The sequence below is a fragment of the Macaca fascicularis genome, chromosome 11 (genome assembly GCF_037993035.2).
Source record: "Macaca fascicularis isolate 582-1 chromosome 11, T2T-MFA8v1.1".
Classification (NCBI taxonomy): domain Eukaryota; kingdom Metazoa; phylum Chordata; class Mammalia; order Primates; family Cercopithecidae; genus Macaca; species Macaca fascicularis.
The window spans coordinates 88,007,081-88,033,150 of record NC_088385.1 but is presented as its reverse complement, the minus strand read 5'-3'; the positions used below and the strand labels follow the sequence as shown (position 1 = coordinate 88,033,150).

The 26,070-nt window shown below is 35.4% G+C and overlaps 1 protein-coding gene across 1 annotated transcript in view; it reads right to left on the bottom strand.

The window, feature by feature from the left end:
- The window catches only part of ACSS3 (acyl-CoA synthetase short chain family member 3), a 182,755-nt gene that overhangs the window by 26,068 nt on the left and 130,617 nt on the right, over positions 1-26,070 (bottom strand). Inside the window, exons 10-13 of the mRNA XM_005571636.5 lie at positions 18,826-18,921; positions 15,731-15,794; positions 3,775-3,856; positions 1,440-1,562 (exon numbers count right to left, since the gene is read on the bottom strand). Coding sequence (XP_005571693.1) covers positions 1,440-1,562; positions 3,775-3,856; positions 15,731-15,794; positions 18,826-18,921 — 365 coding nt within the window. The remainder of the gene's footprint in view (positions 1-1,439; positions 1,563-3,774; positions 3,857-15,730; positions 15,795-18,825; positions 18,922-26,070) is intronic.

The window sequence follows — 26,070 nt, the reverse complement described above, 5'->3', positions numbered from 1 at the left end:
GGATTAGAGACTTAAATGTTAGACCTAATACCATAAAAATCCTAGAGGAAAACCTAGGTAGTACCATTCAGGACATAGGCATGGGCAAAGACTTCATGTCTAAAACACCAAAAGCAACGGCAGCAAAAGCCAAAATTGACAAATGGGATCTCATTAAACTAAAGAGCTTCTGCACAGCAAAAGAAACTACCATCAGAGTGAACAGGCAACCTACAGAATGGGAGAAAATTTTTGTAATCTACTCATCTGACAAAGGGCTAATATCCAGAACCTACAAAGAACTCAAACAAATTTACAAGAAAAAAACAAACAACCCCATCAAAAAGTGGGCAAAGGATATGAACAGACATTTCTCAAAAGAAGACATTCATACAGCCAACAGACACATGAAAAAATGCTCATCATCACTGGCCATCAGAGAAATGCAAATCAAAACCACAATGAGATACCATCTCACACCAGTTAGAATGGCAATCATTAAAAAGTCAGGAAACAACAGGTGCTGGAGAGGATGTGAAGAAATAGGAACACTTTTACACTGTTGGTGGGATTGTAAACTAGTTCAACCATTATGGAAAACAGTATGGCGATTCCTCAAGGATCTAGAACTAGATGTACCATATGAACCAGCCATCCCATTACTGGGTATATACCCAAAAGATTATAAATTATGCTGCTATAAAGACACATGCACATGTATGTTTATTGCAGCACTATTCACAATAGCAAAGACTTGGAATCAACCCAAATGTCCATCAGTGACAGATTGGATTAAGAAAATGTGGCACATATACACCATGGAATACTATGCAGCCATAAAAAAGGATGAGTTTGAGTCCTTTGTAGGGACTTGGATGCAGCTGGAATCCATCATTCTTAGCAAACTATCACAAGAACAGAAAACCAAACACCGCATGTTCTCACTCATAGGTGGGAACTGAACAATGAGATTACTCGGACTCAGGAAGGGGAACATCACACACCGGGGCCTATCATGGGGAGGGGCGAGGGGGGAGGGATTGCATTGGGAGTTATACCTGATGTAAATGACGAGTTGATGGGTGCAGCACAGCAACATGGCACAAGTATACATATGTAACAAACCTGCACGTTATGCACATGTACCCTACAACTTAAAGTATAATAATAATAAATGTATTAAAAAAAAAGAGAGAGACAAATGTACACAGGCTCTCCCATAAAGAAAAAAATATATGTAAGTGTTTAAAACTCTTCAGTACCACCCAGGGATGTGGGAGTGTAGGGAATAGGAATATGTAAAAGAGAGAAAGTGAGGTGAGAGAGATACAAGAGTAACCTAGCCTCTGCTGCAAATGAAGGGTGTGGTAATTTTCCAAGTGAAATAATCTCAATATAGTCTTCAGTGCAGCTCTGTGTCTAAACACTACTTGGAATAGAATACCAATATTCATCAATACCTCTTCAATGGCACCTGCAGAAATTCTGTGACCTGCAACATTTATTACATCGTCCATTCGAGACATAACATACACATAGCCTTCTTCATCCATGTAACCAGCATCCATGGTATCATAATATCCCTGAAAACAAGAAAAAATAATATTTGATTAGCATGTACCATGAAGTAATGTAATCGTTTTAAACTTTGTAAAATATACAATGTAATAGAAATGGATTTACTGTGAACTTTTGCTATTTTTCATAACTAGACTAGGAAATTACACTACTTTTTATCTGGAAACTGTGCTAGAATCTCTTTGCTCCTTTAACAGCCAAGAATAAGAAGTGTTTTTAGAAATGTTTAAGTGTTTGAATATAGAGTTGTAAAGTTTATGAATCTGATTTCTTTTTTTAATGGAGAAGTAATAGCTTAATACTAATTCTAATATACTTTGATATTGCAAAGTAATTCTTTGATACATTTCTTCTTTAATTGTATTAACTGTTAAAAGCTTTAAAGCTCCCAGTGAATAATTTCCCAATACAGCACTAGTTTATTAATATAGGTTAGGATTGGACTCAAGCTTCAGTGAAATTTAATAGTAAGTATGAAATTTAATTTTTAGTCACTCAAAGTAAAACATTGTTGCTGGTCTAGAAATGACAGTAGAATAAGAATAATAAAGAATAAGAAGTAGAAAAAATAAATATTATTTTTCCTTATGCTTCTGAGTTATTTTGATACCTATGTTTATGAGCATGGACTTTAGTACAAATCCTGGAAAGCCACTATTGTGTTTCTTAGACTTTCTGAGACTTCAGTATTCTCATCTGTTAAATGGGAAAATGAGCTCTGCCTTCTAAGGCTTCTGTGAAGCACACATGAAACAGTGTATATAAGTGAAAGAGGACAGACTCTGGCATATCATGAGCTCTCAATAATTTTACTGCAATTAATACTTTTATTAATATTAGAGAGGCAACCTAGAGTAGTAGTTAAGAGTATGAACTCTCAAGCCTGACTATTTTGGTTCGTCTCAGTTCCATCACTTCTCACTTATGTGAACTCATGGGAAATTACTCAACCCTTCTGTGCTGTTATTAATTCCTCAAATAATAGGTTTGAGATGAGGTAAAAAGACAGAGTACAGAGTCACTTCACATAGTGTAGCCATAAACAGGGGCTTTGAGGGAGCTTTTAGTGTTAAAGGTGATCATGTCAATACCACATGCACATATCATTTGCCATTGCCAGGCTATAATCAATGATCTCACCACCTGCACTCTGATGATTAACTATGGCCCATCATGCAGATAGATTGGGCTTACTGGAGTCAACTACACTGACAAATCTTCCCTGCCACACTCTATCAGGGGATGTTTAATCTTGGCTATTGAGGTCATTCAATGCTGCAATTTCTTCCTAAAGAAAGTTATTTTAATTCTTGTCATTTGTCTGGTTGATTAGGTTATCTTTCCTTCACTAACAAATAATAAAGATAAAATGCTAAATACTTTGGCAAAATTTTAGTGAAATTCTGTTCATTCAGAATTTTACTTAGTGAAAAATGAGAACCAGGTGTCCCTGTTGGGGTTAGGCAGTGGGGGAGGGGGGTGTAAGTAGAGGGACAACCGAAAGATGATGTGAGCAGACCCTGATGTGTTTTATTAATGAAGTGCTGTTATAAACATAACACACATCACCACGGCATGGAGTAACAAGTTTCACATGATGACAGAATGTGAAACAGGAAGGCACTTTTTGTTATCCAGGACGCTGGGTGTTGGGCTTTGAGTACAGTGTTTCTGTCCTGTATCTGTATTTTTAAAATAAGGTTTAAAAATAAAGCACTCAGAGAACATTCAAGAAATGGTGTCAAAAATAAAGAAATGGAAAAATACAACTTCTGGGCAAGCTGAATGGAATTTGCTCATATAACCAATAAGAGGTTAAAGGGTCTGAATGACATTATGTAATTCTGATTTGTTACTCTCTGTCTGTTGATACAGAGGAAGCAAGTAGAGGAAACAATATAGAAAGTCCAAACGACATTTTTATGTAACAAATAATGTCCTGATGTCCTGACACTGAGGACTATTAAATTCTAGGAAAAGCTGCTAAGAAAAACCAAGAAATGTCTATGTCTAGAGACTGACAATAAGTATAAAATTGACTTATTTAGATAATTATGAGTTGGGCATTCTTATCCCTGGGAGCTGGAAACTGGTCCAGATAACCTTTAAAATTTTCTTTTTGATCTACGATTCTAGGAGCAAGTTTCTCAATTTAATAGGCAAGAATTATAGAAAAGTACATAAGAAGATAAAAAAAAAGCATATTAAAGTTCTTACAGGAAATTTTTCAAAGTATAAATGCTTGAATGCTTCCTGATTCTTCCAGAGTCCTGAAAAGGCCCCAGGTGGCAATGGCAACCTTATATAAAAACAGAGCAGTTAAAATTATGATGAAAGTGATAATAAAGACAGGTTGATTAGAACTATTATTTTTCTAGTGTGATGGATAATTACAATTCAAATCCCACATTGAAATATAACCCCTAAATCTGCTGGATAGCTCATGTCTAACTGAGGTTTATGTAGCTGACCATTGTACAGCAGAATTGTTGAAGAATGACTTTAGTCTCTGGAAAGTGCACAAAAGGCACAAATATGTGGAATTCAAATAGCTATTAGCAATAATCATTGTTTCAATGAAAAACATAGTATCTGCAAAAAAAGAACCAAAAAACGTGTCATTGAATTACTTTCTTAGAAAACTATTCTTTCACCATTGAAAAGTTAATTTTTTGAAGTATCAACATACTGTCATCTTTGCCTGTCTCTTTGTGTAACAGAATATTCTAATTAAGCACTCAGTGTACAAACTTATCTTCATAATCAATATGCCTCCCTCCGCTGGGAATTCTCTCTTACTGCTTCCTCCTCCTTTTTCTTTTCATGATCATCCAGAACTATGTGATTTCTCACTTCTATAAACACATGGAAATGCTTCAGCATAGAAAATACACAGAACTATGTATCTTTTGTTTTCAGCAAATTTCCTCCTTATACTTCTTTCATTTATAGTGTCAAACAGGTGTTATATGCATGGCAAAGGCTTAACCTCTATCTGTCTACTTGTTTTATCTATCTATGTTTACATAAATAAATGAAATTCTCATATTTTTTCCTTGTAGGAAGTGCCTACTAACAAAGACAACCACTCAAATTGCTTTCTGAACACAGAAACCTTTTAGATACTCTAGTTTGGAATTTTCAATACTGTAAAACGTAGGGGCTTTCAAAACCTACCCTCCCATATTTACGCAATAAAAAAAAACACTAAATGGAGTTGTAAATTCATAGTTCTGACGATGAGAAAATTGAAAATGAAGTACAGATGGCTAGTGTCCATGTAAGACGACATCACACATTCTCCACAAGCAGGATTTTCGGGTCTGACAGTACAAAAGAAAGCAGTGTGGTCACATGGCCCCACCTCAACATTAGAACTTCATGGCACTGAATTTTACTCTCACATTCTGTCAGGAACAAAATGCTGTTACAAGTGGAGGCAGCTGCCTATGCCTCCTTGAGCAGCCCAGTAGACACTGCCCATTTGTATAATGTCCAGCCTCCCAGTAGTGATTCAGGGGAGGAGTTCTCTCTTGCTAGATGCTCTTTATTTAAAATTATTTTAAGACAGAGGAAATATACTATGTCAGCATTTCTGGACTTCATGTAATTACATAAAATGCACATGAGGGTATTTTGTAATCTGTAAAATAATCCAAAGAAATGCTGTTGTATTGTTGCTGTTGCTGTTGTGATTATTACTGTATGCTAAATCCATATGAAGGCAATAGGTTGTAGCCAATAATCCCTCCAGTTTCTTTTAACTGAGCTTATTATGTAAATACTTGTAAATAACCATATAGATAACAGCACTTCATTAGTTTGTTTTAATTGTTAATATTTTACAGAAAAGTGTAAAATCATTGATTTTTAAGCACTGAAATAAAATAAGACTATAATAAATACTAAAAATCAATTTAGCAGCACTTTCAGGATGCTGAAGGTGAAAAAGTGAAGAGGACCTTAGGAAAAAAAGTGGCAAATCACATGCCAATATGGGCAAAGAGAAATAACATTAGTGAGTGAAGCAATTGTATGTAAAATAAATGATAATAAACCTGATGAAGATGCATTCTGCTTGCATATTAAATAACAGACAATTTTCAGTTGCTCCCAAGAAATATATAATGATATACAGGGTTTTTCTGTATTTCATGGTGCCATTTTTGACATATACATGGGTATTGGAAATTATTGCTCTACTATACTAAAGAAAAAGAAGAAGTATCTGTGATAATCAATGGCAGCTGACATTTATGATGGATTGAAGGCAATAGAGAGTGGTGGAGTCTGAAGCAAATTACAGTGTATATGCCAGGTACAATGGGAACAGCTGTTTCTTAGTTCCACCTGATTGCTGATCCAAATTTCTGAACATGTAATATTGCCCATGATGAGAGCTATGCATATCAAAAAATACATATTAAAAAGGCATTTTTTCCCATTTTATCTACCCCAAATCAAACATTTTGGTCCACCAGCATCCACACACTATCTACTCACGGCAGAGACTTCTACCTGTTCGCAACCATAACCTAAATGAGTTAGTATTTAGTGCTTTTTGCAAGAGCTGAGTGTCCTGGTAGCCTAGTATGTACCTAATCCAGAGTGTATAGATAGGACCAAGAGGATTGCATTTTACAGAAAGAATATTACTAGAGAGAGAGAGAAAATCTCATACTTTCCAGAAGCCAATTATGTTTGCAACTTCTATTTTTAAAAGAAGATGCCCTGCTAACCTGTATTTCCTCTTACCTCATGAGAGAAAATACAGTGCTAGCAATTTGTAACAGACAGAGTATATTCTTTTTTCTTTTTTTTTTACAGTGATATTCTTATTATTTTTTCTTTTTTTATTTATGTTTTTATGATACTTTATGTTCTAGGGTACATGTGCACAATGTGCAGGTTTGTTACATATTTATACATGTACCATGTTGCTGTGCTGCACCCATTAACTCGTCATTTACATTAGGTATTTCTCCTAATGCTATCCCCTCCCCCCCTCCCCCCACCCCACAACAGGCCCCAGTGTGTGATGTTCCCCTTCCTGTGTCCAAGTGATCTCATTGTTCAATTCCCACCTATTAGTGAGAACATGCGGTGTTTGGTTTTCAGTTCTTGCGATAGTTTGCTGAGAATGATGGTTTCCAGCTGCATCCATGTCCCTACAAAGGACATGAACTCATCCTTTTTTATGGATGCATGGGATTCCATGGTGTATATGTGCCACATTTTCTTAATCCAGTCTGTCATTGATGGACATTTGGGTTGGTTTCAAGTCTTTGCTATTGTGAATAGTACCACAATAAACATACATGTGCATGAGTCTTTATAGCAGCATGATTTATAATCCCTTGGGTATATACCCAGTAATGGGATGGCTGGGTCAAATGGTATTTCTAGTTCTAGATCCTTGAGGAATCACCACACTGTCTTCCACAATGGTTGAACTAGTTTACAGTCCCACCAACAGTGTAAAAGTGTTCCTGTTTCTCCACATCCTCTCCAGCACCTGTTGTTTCCTGACTTTAATGATCACCATTTAACTGGTGTGAGATAGTATCTCATTGTGGTTTTGATTTGCATTTCTCTGATGGCCAGTGATGATGAGCATTTTTTCATGTGTCTGTTGGCTGCATAAATGTCTTCTTTTGAGAAGTGTCTGTTCATATCCTTTGCCCACTTTTTGATGGGGTTGTTTGTTTTTTTTTCTTGTAAATTTGTTTGAGTTCTTTGTATATTCTTATAATTAATTGATGACTACAGAATGAAAGCATAGGCCATCTCCCAGAAAAAAATAAGCCTTAAGGACACAGGCTTCCAGAGCTATTGCACAAAACTTTAAATATCTGCACAAAATTCCTGAAGAACAAGGACAATAGACATTTTTATATCATCTCTCATTCTTACAAGATAGGTCTGAGTAACTTTATATATACCTCTAGACCCTGGGAATTAAGAATAACACACTATGGGGTGCATGAACACTGAGGACTCTTTGAACCCCCTGAAATTTAATGTAAAACTTGACTGTATGTTTCCCCGGAGAATGTCTTTGGCTTTCATCCAATTATTGGAAGGTTAGTAACAATCACCAAATATTAAAACCTCTGTTCAATGAAAAGCCTAACCTAAAATGTACTTCAGCGGTAAAAATAGGTCATCCTAATCATATTGAAAAGTATCTATAATCTTAATCATTAAGAACAGAAAATCTCAGCTCTTCACTTTCTCTCTGGAATTAAAGCCACCCTTAAAGAGGGACATCATATATCTAGCCGATTCCCTTTGGATTACAGAGGTGATTGCTATTAAATATGACACATGGTGCTGGGAAATGGCAGCAAAGAGAAAAAGAAAAAGAGTGAGAAGTGGGGGAAGAAGTAAAAGAGGTAAAATGAGAATGAGGCCCCAGAATAGTGAAAGGATAAAAGCAGGTGATGGTATCATTCAAATCATCCTGAAGAGGCATCTAACAAATAATTCAATTTATACAATATGTGAAAGACATTTTGTACAAAAGAAAACATGAGAGAGGAGTGAGCTCAAAGAATGTGACATGCAGAAAGTGATCTATGATTTCAATCTTGAAGAATAGGTTCAGGAAGCTGAGAAAGGAATAAGAAGGAAAGACACTTCATGCTGTGTGACCAACATACCTAAGCCCTTCCTTCCTTTCATGTGTTTCTTTGTTTCATTCATTTTTTCCATTCAGTCAGTTAATCAGCAAATAGATACTGATTTCTTAAAATATGTAAGGTATAGCAATAAGGGCTTAAAAATGAAGTGAATAATGAGTGCACAATTACAAATGGTCTGCTCAATCTAATCAACACTTACAGTGCATGTGCATGCGTGTGTGTGTGTGTGTGTATAAATAGTCCTCGGCATTATGAATAGGTGTGATGGTTAATTCTATGCATCAATTTAGCTTGGCCAGGGTACCCAGATATTTGATCAAGCATTCTAGGTGTTTCTGCAAAGGTATTTTTTTTAGATGAAATTAACATTTAAATCAGTAGATTTAGAGTAAATCAGATTACCCTCCATAATGTGAATGGTCCTCATCCAATCAGTTGAAGTCCTTCATAGAAAAAAAAAGTCTGACCTCCCAGGAGGAAGAGGGAATTCTGCCTTCAGACTCAAACTACAACTTTTCCTGGGTCTTCAGCCTGCTGGCCTGTCCTGCAAATTTTATACTTGCTAGCCTTCACAACTGCATGAGCTAATTCCTTAAAACAAATATTTCTCCCTCTCTATACATATGTGTGTGTGTGTATATATATGTGTTTATGTATATATATGTGTGTGTGTGTGTGTTGGGGGGAGGTGTGTACATCCTATTGGTTCTATTTCTTCAGAGAACCCTGACTAGTACAATAGGACATGTTAAAGTCAAGTTACCAAAGGTGTTTTAAAAACTAAAGATGTAGTTGGATCTTTGTTCTAAGAAGAGTGCTAAAGCAGGTGTGATGAACTGGATAACGAGAAGCCACGGTAAGAGGATGAAAATTAAATGTGAGGGTTGAAGAAAAGAGAAAAATCAAAGTTGACTCTTAAAGTTTCTATAGAAAGTTTCTATTCTAGATGGAAATAGAAAGTTTCTATTCCAGATCAATAGTGATGCCAACACAAAGAGCGCAATGTAGTAAAAGCAGTATTTTCAGGAGTGGTGGAATGTTGGGATTTGTACAAGTAGAGAGGTGACAGATAATTTGTTTAGATACTGAATTTTAGCAATGTGTGGCATCATAAATGGAGCTATCAAGTAATATGTCAATAAATATATGTCTGAAATCAGAAGGGAGATGAGCCTGGGTGGACATATTGATATGCTCACCATGTGTAGCTAGGTAATTACAGAAATCTTAGAAATTGATGAGATGATTCACAGAGAGAGTATAAAAGAAGAATGTAGCTCTACGGCTACATATCAGTGTTAAAGAAATACCAAAGAAGAAAACTCCACTGAGAAAAAAAAGAAAAGAAAATCAGAGATATTATGAGAGCCAGGGGAAAGTAGTATCTAAGAAGCCACTAGAATACAGTTTTAATAATGACCGAGTATGAAACGAGGTTAAATGAAGTGTAAACTTTGTTTGAAAGCAGATGCAACAGTGATCATGGAACTTAGTAATTAAGATGTGCATTTTCTCACAATTGTCATTTCAATGGAGTGGGGAAAGCAACAGCTGGAGTGATTAAGAAATAAACAGGAAGTAAGTAGGCATGGTAAGTTTAGACCATACTTCTTAAAATTTGTGGGTGATTGGAAGGAGACGTATATGTCAGTGGTTTAATGCACAAAGGCAGGTTTATTTAATATGAGAAAGATTTGAGTGGAAGTAGCCAGTGGAGAGAGAAAAGATGGAGATTTGAACAGTAGCGAAGAAAACACCAGAGGAATTATTCGATGGCCTTGTTTATTTATTCATTTATTTATGCGTTAACACAAACATTCATTTTCTTCCTTTGGTCAATATTTGTTAGGTGTTTGGTATTCCTCATGCACCATGTTACACATTAACGACCCAAGGATATAAACTATGATCACAGACACATGGAGATCCTAGCACTTTGTGAACTACAAGAAAAAGAAATTTAGTATTTTTAGAATACAGATAGGGAGGATAGTGAATGATGTCTACTCCATTAAGTTAATGAAATGACATCAAATGCAGCCACTCAAGTGTTCGTCAGGTGAACTTTACAGAAGGTGGTTAAACTCCGCCTTGCCAGTAGTGCTTAGAAGAGAAGTTTTTATCCCCATCCAAGGTGTGGACCTGCTGGAAATAGCATGTGTGTTTGTCCTAAGTTGAGATGCTCTCAGAAAACTACTTCATCATTCACAAGTCTGACTGAGGATCAGACTGAAAAGCAAGATATGAAATTGCAATTGGTAATTGATAGGATAAGATAAGCACATACTTTCTGTTCCTCACTAACACAATGTGGTGTCTTAAAAAATCAGATGTGGTAATTTGAATATTGAGAAAAATCTCTAAAGAAAGACTCATAAAGGAAGACATACGATATTCCTAAAGAAAAGGGGAATAGAAAAAAGGATTCAGAATTGGAATCATTTGTTTTCAATAGACACACACATACAGAAACACACACACACACACAAAGTAGTTCCCCTTTATCTACATGGAATATGGTCCAAGACTCTCAGTGGGTGCCTGAAACCATGGTAGTACTGAACCCTACATATAATAAGGTTTTTCCTATACATACATAGCTATGATAAAGTTTAATTTATAAATTAGGCACAGTAAGAGAAGAACAGCGACAACTAATAACAAAATAGAACACTTAGAACAATATGCCAGCATCACTACTATTGTGCTTTAGGGTCATTGTTAAGTAAAATAAAGGTTGGTTGCACACAAGCACTAGACACCTAGACAGCCAATCTGATAACCAAGATGCCTACTAAGTGACTAAAGGACAGTAGCATAGACAACACGGATACACTGGACAAAGGGCTGATTCACATCCTGGCAGGACTAAGCAGGACAGTAAAAGAATTCATCACCTACTCAGAATGGTGTGCAATTTAAAACGTGAATTATTTATTTCTGAAATCTTCCATTTAATAACTTTGGACTGTGGTCGACCACAGGTAACTGAAACTGTGCAAAGTGAAACTATGGTTAATAGGGATTGCTCCATGTGCATACATACATATATGTATTTACATATATATGTGTAAACATGTGATAAGAAAATGTGATCAATGAAAGAAAACATGGGAAAAGAAGCAATAAGATCCAGATAGATATTAGGTGCATATGAGCTACAGCAGAATTTTTTTTTTTTTTTTCAGTATTTCAAATGAACACCTTTCTTCTTATTGTTAAGGATTATTACACATTAAGGGAAGGTCTTCCTTCTGGAACAATGGGGTGCACTGGAGCTCTTTTTCTAAAGTTATAGAAAAAGAATTTTTTTTCTACAGTTACAAGAATGTAAAAATGTGTTGGATTGGCAGAAGGAAGGGAAAGATGCAAAAATACTAAGAAATGAACTAGTTGATACCTATACTCATCCCTCAAATGTGAAAGCAAATGCCACCACCTCGTGATACCTTCCCCAACTCTGCCAAGCAGAGTGAAAGAGGGAGTTTTGGTACAACTCATCCAATTATGAATTGAGAGTCCTCTTAGATAATTCTCTTTCCTAAAAGACCATTCTGAAGGGGAAAGGTGAATAAGTGAAGCAGCAGTGACAGTCACGTGGGAAGGGAAGAATTAGAGTTCTGAGAAATCCTTAAATAGCTAGGGCAGGACAAAGGATGTCCATCACCCTAGAAGGTAACACATTCCTAGCCAATCTGAAATATTACACTCCTAGATGCCTCCTATCCTAGATAAAAAATGGTCTATTTTTCACTGCTCCATCTGGAATTTCCATGGCAATAGAAATAAATTGAAGACTGTTCCCTAGAGAGATCTGGGTTAAATCCCAACTTTGCACTCTCAGTATTTCCTATGGGGTCCTTAGAATTTTCTCGAGATTTTCATATGAAGTTACTTTTTATCTCCCCAGAAGAGATTGACTATAATTTATTTCCCTCGGCGCAGACAAAAGACTGGGCAATAATGTGAGTTCTAGCTGTGAAAGTATTAATGTTGCATACTTTGTAATGTCTAGAATGAGGAGGATAATGTTTGCCTATTGCCTAACTCATAGTGTTGTTAAAAGGCTAATAAAATATCACAGTCAAAACGGTATATGAGATTTAGAAAGGAACAGGATTATAATTATGTGACATGCTTAGTTATACTCAAAGGATACCCTGATGAAAAGAAAGCTTCCCTGACTCTTTCCCAAGATGGCAACACAGTGACCGAATCATTCATATGAAGCTGTAAATATGTGAATAGGTGTCGTTAACCATATCTGAAGAATGAGAAATTGGCAGGCACTAAAGTAAAAGCCACCTGGACAATCCCATACAACTCCCTCACACCCCACTATGGCTTGCAGGATATAGCACAGGGTGAACAGGCCACACTTCCAATAGCAACAATGGATCTGGTCAGAGAAAAATGTTTGTCCATCAGAGAGAAAGAGCCAGAGACCTACGGCTTTAATAACAATGAGCACTGTGCTAGGAAGAAAGGCAATTGCAGTTAAAATTTTCTTTCATGCCCTACTGTCTGTTGCCTGGAAATTACTGACTCAGTTTTATTTCTGCACTTTGGAGCTCTGGATGCAATTACACGAACACCTTCTAAAACTGATGAGTATTTTGTATTCATAGGAATTCAGATCCCATAACTTTCTTACTAAATTAACTGCCTGGAGTAGGTTTCCAAATCAAAAGAATTTTCTAACGTTCATGTGGACATGAAATTCTCTCTTCTACTAGAAAGATAAATTCTATGAATGTAAGTAATCTAATAAAACACTAAAATTGCAGGATTCCTTTTTATTATATCCTAAGGCCTATAGTAGTTTAGGAGTTGCCTAAATGGCCAACTTCTAGTCAAGGGGTCCCCAGGAGAACAAAGCAGTGCTTTTCAGAATGTCATAAAAAAGAATGTAGAAAAATCTAGGTGGATCAAAAGGTTTTTTGGTTTTTGTTTACTTGTTTGTTTGTTTCCACATATTACTATTTCTAAATATGAACCTACACAATGAGTCTTAAGATCTATAATGTGAAATGTTATAGATGTTAAATATAAAAACATCCTACTCATACTGCAGGCAGCCATTGGGATATGTGAATCCTTTTCAGGTTGATAAGTTAGAGTGAAATGGCTGCTGGCAATGTGGGTTTCAAAAGGAAATTCTTGCTCTCGTAGATAAAATGAGTTCCTGAAAAAAGGTTTCAAAATCTGTTTTGTTACAGAGAGAACAGGAGAGAGATAAATCTTGGTGGTAACCTTTGTTTTCTGATTATTTCTACCTTACCTTTCTAATACAAAAAGATTTATAATATATTCAAATATCTAGTTTCACTGTTAACCTAAGACAGGAATCAAATCTACTGTTTGTCATAACATATTACATCATCAACTAATTTATAATGAAATCTCAGAACCCCAGATCTGTACAATAAAATTCTTTTAGGAATACAGAGGGAAAAATATAATTGTGAATTGGTGACAATCTAAACCATAGAACGCTTTAAGGCAATAGTTGTTAGTTTTAAGTATTTGAAATAACACTAATGGCTATAAGAAAAAAATTACAGTTTACATGGGACACTGCTATATTTTATTATCTCTGAATGGATGTGGGGTGAAGCAGCCCATAATTAGAGTGACAAAACAGATGAGGAGTTTAAAACCGTGCTGGCATCAAATGCCACCTCTGAGATCTTGCAAAAGGTTGTTTTATGAAATAGATGACTCACAAAGTTAGGAGGTTATATAAAAATGTATGCTGCTAAAGTGCTTTGAAAAGCTTTCAAAAAACATTTTATTCCCTAAGCAAGCTAAACATCCACCCACAAACATGTTCAAATTATTAATTTCTTTAGCAGCCCTTCCCTTCTTCCCTTGCTGCTTTTCCCTTGAACAGGTCAAATTTGAATTAGCTGTATGTTACTACAGATTCCGGCTCAGAGAACTGTGAATACAAATGGTATGTTCAATATTTAATTTTTTCATTTTGTTGGATATGTTGTTTTAAAATGGAAACTTTTAACAAAGTAACATAGTGCTTACATGTTTACTGATAAGAGCATGAGAAGAATTACATCATAACTTGTATGCTTTCTATTAGCTTTCTATATAGTTAAAATATCTTTACCTGAAGAAACATCCTCTTTTTAAACCACCATTTTTCATATAATTTTCATTGAATTTAAAATATCTTCTTTATAGGAAGCAATCTTATACCAATCTGAGAATGCCAAGTAATAAGAGTTCTTTTGACTTCCAATAGAAATAAATAGGAAAGCAAATCATTTTTAAAACCTGATGGTCTGTATTTATAGTAGCTCAATCTGGTGAATTCTACTACTTAAACCCTATCAGTAAAGATGTCAATATCATGCTAATCAGAGGGACTAAAGCAACCTCTCTTTCAATTATTAAAATATCACATACTGTGAACCTTCTAACTTAATCAACTTCCATTTCTGCTTCCACTAGCACACAAATTTTAAAGTACCTGTCTTGATATAATTAAAGTAAATTTAAATATTTTCACTTTAAATGGTAGCACTTTTGCCTATCAAATGAACAATGATTAAAAAAATGTTAAGAAGATGGGATATTTGGTAAGTCTGGAACTTTATAAGATGATACTGTTTGATGCAGTAATTATACTTTCAGCAATCTCTTCAATACTATTGCAATTATCAGAAAAGCAGAAAAACAAGACCAAAAAATGTTTAATATAGTATTATTTATAATCATAAAATTCAAAAAATGCTAAGAAGCCTATACCAGGGATAAAAATTTTAAAAACAGAGTAAAAATTAAACATGTCTGTGAGACAACGGTAAGGGAAAACAGGAATACACAAAAATAAATTGATTCACCATTGTAAAATGTTTGTCAAAAAGTGGAAAGTCAAATCAGAAACAGAAAATCAAATATTGCATGTTCTCTTTCATAAGTGAGAGCTAAGTAATGGGTACACATGGACATAATGATGAAAACAAGAAACTCTGGGGACTCCAAAATGTGTGAGGGAGGGAGTTAAGGGTTGAAAAACGACCTATTGGATACTACGTTCACTATTTGGGTGATGGGTTCACTAGAAGTCCAAACCCTAGGATTATGCAATATACCATGAAACAAACCTGCAAATGTACCCCTGAATCTATACCAAAAATAATGTAGAAAGTCATATATATTACAAAATTAATAATGTATTGCTGAGAGGTGAGAGTACAGAAACTTTATTTCCATGTTTTTATTTTTTGTATGTAAGTTAACTGTATCATCTATACATAACCTGTAAAATGAAAAAGAAAGTTATTTAAAAAGATGCAAAATTTGTGGTTTTTGAAAATTGCATTTAAATTGGTTGTATTTTATGGGGCTTCTATGTTTAAACTACAACACAGCTGACACAGTTCTTAGGCAACACACAAGTTCTTTCTACAACTGCCTCAGTAGCAATAACACTGCAATGACTCAATTTTTTCTTAATATATACACCAGTTTTTGCCCTTTAAAATAGTAGTATTGAAATTTTTGCTTACTTTACCACAATATTTCCTAAACACCGAGCCTTCAGTTTTTGCATGTTGTCATCCAAAATCATAACTACAAAGTAAAAGATAAATATTTGAATAAAAATACGTAACTTTAAAGCTTAAACATTTTTCTATATTTTTATATTCAATCCACAAAACTCTAGCTTAAGAAAGTAATATTTTAATTCCTGTGAGACCATGAACATATATAAATTAAAATATCTTACCAAAAAAAAAGAGCACATGTATTTGATTCTTAACAACATCAAACATTTTCCTTCAGAATATCCCTTAAATGAAGACATCATATTTCAAACATGTGATAATTTCACCTCTATGTCTATGTCCACTAAATATATCCTTGTAATCTATTAGAACCATTAAAAATATGTTCAGCTTTTTAAAAAGTAAAGGAAATGAAGTTTTCAAACATACCAAAAATTATTATACGCAACAAAAATAAAAGACTTACAAGCACCAAAAACCCTTTATTCTGATTTAAAGCTTAATATCCACTTAGGAGCTTTAAATTAGGTCAATTTAATCCTCCCAAATTATCTCAGTACTTTCTGTGCTGTCCTGATAAAATCCTAAAAGAGTTTAGGAGATTAAAGCTTGTATCCACATTCAGTAACCCTTGGTGCAAACTAAATATGAAGATAAGTCATCATCTTCTAGGCTTTAATAGATTATGTATGTGGCCTCATTCATCCAGGTAATTCTACCTTAAGCAGCTATGAGAAGAGAAGATTGTTGCTCTCAGAAAAAAAAAAAATTAATCGTTCCCTTCTTTGTGTTCCTGAAGCACTTTGTTTTAAAATTCTGTATTGACAGTTAGGAGAAGTACCTGTATCTCATTAGATTGTGAGTTCATGAAGGCCATGGCTAATTTATCTTTGTTTCCCTAAATCCCAGTACAATGGCCAAATCACTATATGCCCCTGGGCACATTCTGTTACCCATTCAGTTTCCCTGTCTATGAAATGGGAGAAGTTTCTTTGTCATAGCGCTTATGCAAGAAGTATTTTTAAAATGTATACAAAGTGACAAGCTTGCATAAGGTACTCAATAAATGTGTCACATTAAATTAAATGTTTTTATACAAAAAGGATTTTCTTTTCTTTCCTAAAAGGATCCTGCCATTTTTATTACTATACTATTTAATCTTACATTAAGATTTTAATTTCTAAACAATCACAAAACGTAAAATTTATCAGTCATAAAGTCACTGGTTCATTGGTTATAAATGTTTAACCTATACTGTCTGCAAGCCAGTGTCTTCAGACAATGAGAAACTTCTGTATTAAAGTTACATGAGGGAAAAAAGCGTAACTATTTCTTACAACTAGATAGAAAAATGGTACTGAAATACTAACAGAGAAATGTGTTTAACATCTTCCACCATCAGAAACCCCTAAAAATGTCTCAACATAAAAGCATTTTTTCTGATAAAAGGAGAAGAGATGACAGACTGTTCAAACAGAGGATTTCACTAAATCTGGGTTCACCATTCCAGGGCTGGAGAAGTCACTGACTTCACAGAATATCTATTTCTGCACCGAATAATAATAATAATAATAAAATCTGAAGTGTCTTTTTATAAATGTATCTGCTAGGTTAAACCAAATGATCCATGCTTTTGTAACTAGTCATTGTCCTAGAAGGAAAATCCAATATTTTTATGTTAGAGAAGCAAAAGACAAATCTCTGAATTTTGTAGTTTACATACAAATAAGAAATATATGTCAGGAATCATATTTTGTCTCCCAAAGCTGGGTTTACTTCATAGTTCTATTAAGCCAAACTGTGTGACCTTAAGCAACTTACAAAACCTCTGTGCCTCATTTTCCTTGTCTGTAAAATGAATGTGGTAGTCTAACTCAAGTCAGTCCTCCGACTTTCCTGAAATATTAGTAGCACTACTAGCTAAGACGTATTCTGTCTTTCTACTGGTAGGCGCTGTGTTAATGCTTTGTTGCATAACATCACAAAACAGAATCCCTGGAAAGCATATGAAAATATTACTCTTATTTAGAAATAAGGAAACAATGTTTGAAAAGTTAGATGACTTGTATAATTTATACACCTAGGGAGAGCCATCCAAGGGAAATTACTGAATAATGATTACTACCCTAAATTTAAAAACAAAAATTGACAGGATATTATAGCTTTTAGTCACATAAAGTCAGCACCAAATAAATGTGTTCTTTTGGGATTCTCCCCCTTTGTTTTTATTTTTATTATTTATTTATTTATCTTTTGATACAGAATCTTACTGTGTTGCCCAGGCTGGAGTGCAGTGGCATGATCTCAACTCACTGCAACCTCTGCTTCCTGGGTTCAAGCAATTCTCGTGCCTCAGCCTCCCAAGTAGCTGGGATTACAAGCGCACACCACCACACCTGGCTAATTTTTGTATATTCAGTAGAGACAAGGTTTCACCATGTTGGCCAGGCTGGTCTCAAACTCCTGACCTCATGTGATCCGTCTGCCTTGGCCTTCCAAAATGCTGGGATTACAGGCATGAACCTCTACTTCTGGTCTGTTTTTATTTTTAAACAATAAGGTTTAAAAATTTTGTCCTCACTCCTAAATTAAAAGGCAGCAAGTGTAATATATAATAAGAAATTGCAGCTTTTGAAATGAAAGCAAGCAAATTCTGAGGATAATGGTTTGCATTGTCCCCAGGATCTAACAAGTGGTGTTAAGAAAACTACTTAGTCTGTTAACTAGTTTGTTAACTCATCTCTAAAATAGTAATGATAGCTCTGAATTAAATATACTTCAGCATGAAATGAAATGATGTATGTAAAGTACTGGGCCCCAGCAGGTGTTTCCTTCATAGTAATTTCACACCCATATTCCTAACATACCTTATAAATGACATTATTTTTGTGGTTACGACAGTCATTTAGAACATATCCTGGAAATCCACAACCTACTTTCCATAGCAAAAATTCAGGCATTCTTTTTTAATACAAGACATTCATTCAACTGAATTCTAATTAAGCATCTAGTTTGTTTCATGCAATATAATACATACCAGATGCAAGAAAATGCCACATTTATTAACATTACATATTATCAGGGTCACTCCTTACCATTGTATCCTGGAACACTTTTTCCTGCTTGCCCTGGTGGAGGTGTTTTAGAATTGCCTAATCCAACACATGACGCTGTAATTGGAGATCCAGTCTCTGGAGAAAGAAATGTTATTTATCACTTCATGTTTTAACTCGGAATCATAATGTTTCTTGAGTACAAGCCACTCTACCCCATCCTAGTTTGGCACATAATGTAGTTGCGTTAGGAATAGATGAATAGTGCAAATATATTATTAAAAAATTTAAAACTATCTAGGAACTTATAATATATCCACAGTATTAAAACTTAAGAATTCATAATTAGAATAATTTATATAGTAGTGTTTCTTCTAAAGAAAAGAAAGGCTGCTCTAGTGTTTGCAATTGTGGATCAGCAGGCGTGAAGAATGGAAAATGATGTGACTGCGACGGTTCTACAATACACATTAAAAGCTAAATGATCACTAGAAAAGATGCTTTCTCTTGACTCACCTAAAGTTATTTTATCATTGTTAATTACGACTGTGTCAAAATATTTTTGTTATTTCTAGCTCATTCTCTAGAATAAGTAACCCAAAGATTTTTGAAATCATTAGGTTGATGCAAAAGTAATTGTGGTTTCTGCCATTACTTTTAATATATGGATAACATCATGCTCTAATTTCCTAAGAATTACACTTGCCTAGAGAACCTGCATCTAAAGCTGAATTTGGCAATACTTTATCAAGTTGTTCAATCTGCTGTTCCTGGATGTTAGAGGCCCCAAAACACAGGGAGGAAGATGATTATACTCTGCTGACTATTTCATCAAAACCATGAACTTTCTCACAATTAGTCTGCAATGATTGACAAAAATGCGAAATTTGTCTTCTGTGTTTCAAGTTGTAACAGCCAGAATATTAGCTATTACCTGATAACTATAAGTTCTGAAAGTGGTTATTTTTAATGGAGGGATGCACTTATTAATATTGATAAAATCAAGTTTGGAGTTAACACAATCTTTGGAATATGAAACATATATGTACAAAAGGGCAGGAAGATAGTATTTAGATAGTGAAAAGTTTGGGAATTACTGGCTTAGTATTACACACATAACCTACACATACACATACCCAAGGAATTAACTGCCAAACCCATCATATCTAAAGTAATCCAAAAAATTAAAGACATCCATCTTCTGAAGTACTCAGAATGTGTTCCTTCTACCATGGGCTCTACCATAATTTATCACATACTTATATCACTTGAGAATGATGGGAAGAATTTATTACTGTTCTTTACCTTTCAGAGTAGTTCATTTTATTATTCACATTTTATGGATGGTGGCTCAGCTGGCATCAATAACAGAAGATGAACTCTTGAACATCAAAACACAGTTCCTAAGTCACAGTCTACGCTAAAGATGAGAAGCCATATGGTCACTGCTGAGGATCATTGGCAAGTAACCATAGCAGACATTTCTCATGTTTAACAAAGAGTTCTAAAGTATTTTCCAAGCATGACCAAAAAAAAAAAAAAAAAAAAACTGGGGCGAAGGTATTTTATGAAATGGCAATCCATAGCCGTGTAATACTCCTGCTAATTTTCCCTACAACATAATCAAAGCAAGGGAGGAAATCTGCACGGTCAGAAATGTTAACAGCATTTCCCCCTCTGTGTTTTCAGAAATGTCCAGGTGCTCACCTCAGCTATCCTTCGAAATGGATATAAGAAGACAAGAGCAGGGTGATGACAGGAAGCAGTCTTGTAGAGTGAGGTGCTTAAAAGAAGGTACACAGAATGAATAAGATGATAATAGGAAGAGAAGCTACTCAGACACATTAGGAAAGGAGGTACCACCTTCAAGAAGCTTTTGTTACCTCTACTACCTGGTGCAAGGAAGCTGCTAGAGCAAATCTATTTAGAAGTATTTCTTACTAAGTTTAGTTTGTCAGTAGGGACACTCCAGTTACCTGGTGTTCAAACTCTCTGCAGTTCTTAACACCATAGAGTTTTCATAGCTTGTCAACAGATGGCTCTAGAATCTAAAGTGTACCTACCAATGACTCTTGTACCTACTGTCTAAAAGAAAAACAAACAAAAACACACCTCGAGAAAACTCTAACTGCCCCATTGTTCACCCCATCTCAGTGTGGATTCTCACGAAAGACGTTATCACTCTGCTCTTCCTATCGCACTGGGAGAAGGGGGATGTAGGAAAAGAAGGTGAGAGTATAACGTAGTCTTAAATAAAGCTGCGAGACTGCAAGGAAGGATTAATGAAGCATTGTCCATATTCACTGCCTAAGTAAGCTTATATATGAACCTCCTGAGATTCCCAAGCATCTTTCTATAGTAATTATTTATTTATAATCCTTATCCTTCATCTTTTTTACACATTATGACTATAATCACAACTATGAAAAGCTTATTTTTCTATATGATTAATTTGAGTCTTAATCTTAAGGGTGCTGAAAATGATTATTTGTTTAGGTTACCTAAAGTAGATAATATATGTTTATACTTTGCACATTAATAATTCAAGTGTCTTGTTGGCTTTATTTTGATTGATTCATTCGTAGGATTAGAAGAAGAACTATTGCTAGCTGGGCGTGCTGGCTCATGCCTGTAATTCTGGCACTTTGGAAGGCTGAGGCTGGTGGATCACCAGAAGTCAGAAGTTCGGGACGAACCTGGCCAACATGGTGAAGCACCATCTCTACTACAAAGACAGAAATTAGCTAGGCGTGGTGGTACACGCCTGTAATCCCAGCTACTCGGGAGGCTGAGGCAGGAGAATTGCTTGAACTCAAGAGGCAGAGGTTGCAGTGAGCTGAGATTGTGCCACTGCACTCCAGCCTGAGCAACAGAGCGAGACTCCATCAAGAAAAAAAAAGAAAAGAAAAAAGAAAGGAAGAGAGAGAAAGAAAAAGAAAGAAAGAAAGAGAGAAAGAAAGAAAGAAAGAAAGAAAGAAAGAAAGAAAGAAAGAAAGAAAGAAAGAAAGAAAGAAAGAAAGAAAGAAAGAAAGAGAGAGAGAGAGAGAACTACTGCTAGTGACATGTAGAAAATACAATCGGACAAAATGGTAGTTCCTGGGACTCTAAGCATATTAGGGAATCATAGGTAGGACAAAAGTGAGCTGAAAAAGACCATAATTGTTGTTATAGATACTTTGGTTCTCCTTCCTTGTAACTCTGAATGTCCTGGGACCCAAGGACTGACGCATCTTCGATATAAACATATACATGTTTTCTCACACACTTATGCACACAGACAAGATAAACACTCTTGCTCTCAAACTGGTTCATGTGCAGAATAGGCTTCTGGTTAGTGACAGCCTCTAAGCATGCTGCAATCCTTAACTGAAATCCTACAGACTCCCAAAGCCCCATTTCTAGGATGTTCTAAAAATATCTGCTTCACATTACCCAGGCTATAATTAAGTGGCTAGCAGTTATTTAAAAGGGAGACAAGAAATCTAGATGTCATGTTGTAATTGGGAAATAGCCACAGTAAACAAACCAAAGCATTCTCTTTGTAGAAGAGCATTGGATACTTCATTTAGAGAAATCTTTACAAAAAGACCTAACCTTAGAAACACAAAATGTTCAGCAAATCACCAGCATAATTTCTTTAGATAAGAGACAGCTAGGAACAAGACGAACAGGGAATTGACGGGTGTGAAGAATATCACCTTAGCATGTTTATACTCACCCTGCATTAGAAGCTAATAGAGAAATGTCCTTGTTTTTAAGAAAGGACAAACTTCACGGTATCTTTACTGCATATCTTTACTGATTCACTCTACTTTATTATATAATAAGTTTTTACCTAAATGAATTGTCTTTAAAATTTCTAACTCTGAAGTATAAACAGGGAAGACAACTAGATACATATTTTTTCCAATATGAATTATGCTATATACCAAGAGTCAAGTGATTTTAATCTATATAATTGCATTTAGTCCCACTACTACAAGACTATAAGGAGAAAAGGGAATATTCTTTTTACTGATGAAAAATTCTGAGGCTTAGCCAAGAAAATTTAAATAACTGGTTCTAGTTTCATAGTTCTTTCAAAGAAGGAGAAGAATGGAATAGACAAGTACCACTTCTGAATTTCTCAAGTAACAGACAGAGGTTGAGAAGGGAATAAAATCACCTAGACTGTGTCTCAGTAGAGGAAGAAAAACCCCTGTGGCAGGAAGGGAGCCCAGTCTCCCATACTTGCAAATAACAGTAGTGGTGGTAAAAATCACTTATTAGCAAATAGTTTTTGAGCAGCTATTATGTGCTAGGTGCTGTTGTTAGAACTGGAGATACAACAATAAACAAAAGCAGCCAAAATTTCTAGCCACATGGAGACCTCCCAATTTCTAACTGGGGAGATAATGAACAACATATTATACAAAAGTAAAATACGTTGTGTGTAAAAGAGTGATAAATACTAACGGAAAAAGGAAACATAAACCGAGTATGAAATGTCATGGAGAGGGTTTGCAATTTTGTACTGAACAGAAAAGACCTCCCTGAGAAGGTGACATTTAAGTAAACATCTGAAATAAGAGAGGACATGTGACACATAAATATTTAGGGAAAAAGAAAATAAGAGAAGGGAACCTCAAGCTCAGAGGTCCTGAGGTCGGTTTATACGTAGAGTGTTTGAGAACAGTGAGGCAGCCAATGTGACTGAAATAGAATCACAGAATTAACAGAAAGTATTAATATGAAATAAGGTCAGAGAAAGAGTGAGGAGGCAGATCATGCATAAATACTTCAAAGTCATCCTAAGACGTTAGTCTGAGTGACGTTGTAAGCTAATGAGGGCTTTTGAACAAAAAGTTAATGAATTATGACAATGTAAATATAATTTATTTAAATACTTACTACACCATTAAGTTTGTATGTCCATGTTTATTTTATTTGGGCTGCAAGAGAGATGTGTAGTAGGAAATGCAGAGACAGACAGAAGCTGTATTAGAATAATTGGTTAATAGATTTCTGTGGCTTTCTAAACATCAGGGACCAATCCACATGAGAATTCACAAGATTGACAGAAAGACTAGGGCCCAGTTGGGTGGCAGATGACAGACAGACTGTGTGAGTAGATGGTCCACATAAACCAAAGATAATCCCTTTTGTTATGTAAGTGTGAGCATGTATAAAACTGATATATTTCTAAAAAAGAATTTGGCAGTTCTTAGAAAAAATCCTTAATCTACCCCTTTTAACAAGATGTGATTATTATGTACTGCATGTCTGTATATTTCATGCAACTATAAAATATATGTATCCACAAAAATTGAAATTAAAAATTAAAAAAAAAAAGAGGCTCATGACTGCATTCCCAGCATTTTGAGCGGTCAAGGCAGGTGCATTGCTTGAGCTCACAAGTTTGATACCAGCCTGGGCAATGTGGTGAAACCCCATCTCAACCTCCCCAAAATACAAAAATTAGCCAAGTATGGTGGTACACACCCAGCAGTCCCAGCTATTGGGAAAGCTGAGGTGGGAGGATCACTTGAGTCTGGGAGGTCAGGAGCCTGCTAGCACCACTGCACTCCAGCCTGGGCAACAAAGTGAGACACTGTCTCAAAACAACAACAACAATGGCAAATTAATGAATTAAATTAAAAATCAATTAAAATTCCATCAAAGCCAAATTTAAAAAGCCTATGCGACAAATAATTATTCTTGCTGCACTTTATACAAATAATTAGGCCAAGTATAAGACTAAAGCTTATTTTTATAGGCAAATCAGTCTTACCATGATTTATCTTTAGTGAAAATGGGAGACCGGAGAGAGAAGATTATTTTTCAAGAACTATGGTATACCTTCTATTAGATTCCAGTCTCATCAATTGTTTTTGAGTTTTTTCCTGTAATTTAGACTGACCTTGATTATTCCTGTGAACAAATCAGTTATCTCTGACTGCAGCTCAGAAGAAACAAGAGGGATGAGTAATGTAAAATTCCAGATTAGTATTCTAATTCTGGGTATATATTGGAATCAGCTACCAACCCCATATCAGTTTGGTTCCAACAGTTGCCGAGTTCATAGAAAGCCTTCTTATTTAGTTTACTTGGGATAGTTTTTACTTATTTTGCTTTACTCTTGTGGAATATATTGCTGTTGTACTCTATGTGTAGGAATGCAGGATAAGCTTACTCGATGTTCTCTTAAACTGAACACTTTTTAATCTTTCAGATATCACCTTTTGATGGAATCCAAGCGTTATGAGTCATCCTCAACATACTCATGCTTTCTGACCAAGTTCCTCTCTAACCTGAATACAAAAGACCCAACAGGCAGGAATATCATTGCCCCTATTCAACCTGAAGAAGTTACAGAAGATGGATTTTTATCCCTCTACAACCCTTAGGATTAGGGTTCTCTTAAAAAAGGTAGGGGGAAAATATGTCAGAGGCATTCGAACCAGAGCAACTCCATCTTGAATAGGAGCTGGGTAAAATAATACTGAGACCTACTGGGCTGCATTCCAAAGTGGTTAGGCATTCTTAGTCACAGGATGAGATAGGAAGTTGGCACGAGATACAGGTGACAAAGACCTTGCTGATAAAACAGCATGAGGTAAACCAGCTGGCCAAAACCCACCAAAACAAAAATGTTTTATGAAAGTGACCTCTGGTCATCCTCACTGCTCATTATGTGCTAATTATAATGCATTAGCATGCTAAAAGACACTCTCACCAGTGCCATGAGTTTACAAATGCCATGGCAATGTCAGGAAGTTACCCTATATGGTCTAAAAAGGGGAGGAACCCTCACTTCTGGGAAGTGCTCACCCCTTTCCCAGAAAACTCATGAAACATCCACCCCTTGTCTAGCACATAATTAAAAATAACTATAGAAATAGTCAACCAGTAGCCGTTTGGGCTGCTCTTCCTATGGAGTAGCACACTTTTATTCCTTTACTTTCCTAATAAACTTGCTTTCACTTTACTCTATGGACTTGCCCTGAATTCAATCTTGTGTGAGGCCCAAGAACCCCCTCTTGGAGTCTGGATTGGGAGCTCTTTCAGGTAACAAATTCATCACTGAATACTGTCCGAGTTGTTTTAGTCATAGTACTTAGAGCACCAGAATCCCTGGCTGATTTCTGCCTATGATCCACAAAATCATGAGATATGGTTGTTGTTTTAAGCTGCCAGGTTCTGGAGTGTTTTTTTGTTTTGTTTTGTTTGTTTGTTTGTTTGTTTTTACATAGCAATAAATACTTGGAACATTTCCCAATAAAAATGTTATATCACCTTTTAAAAAAG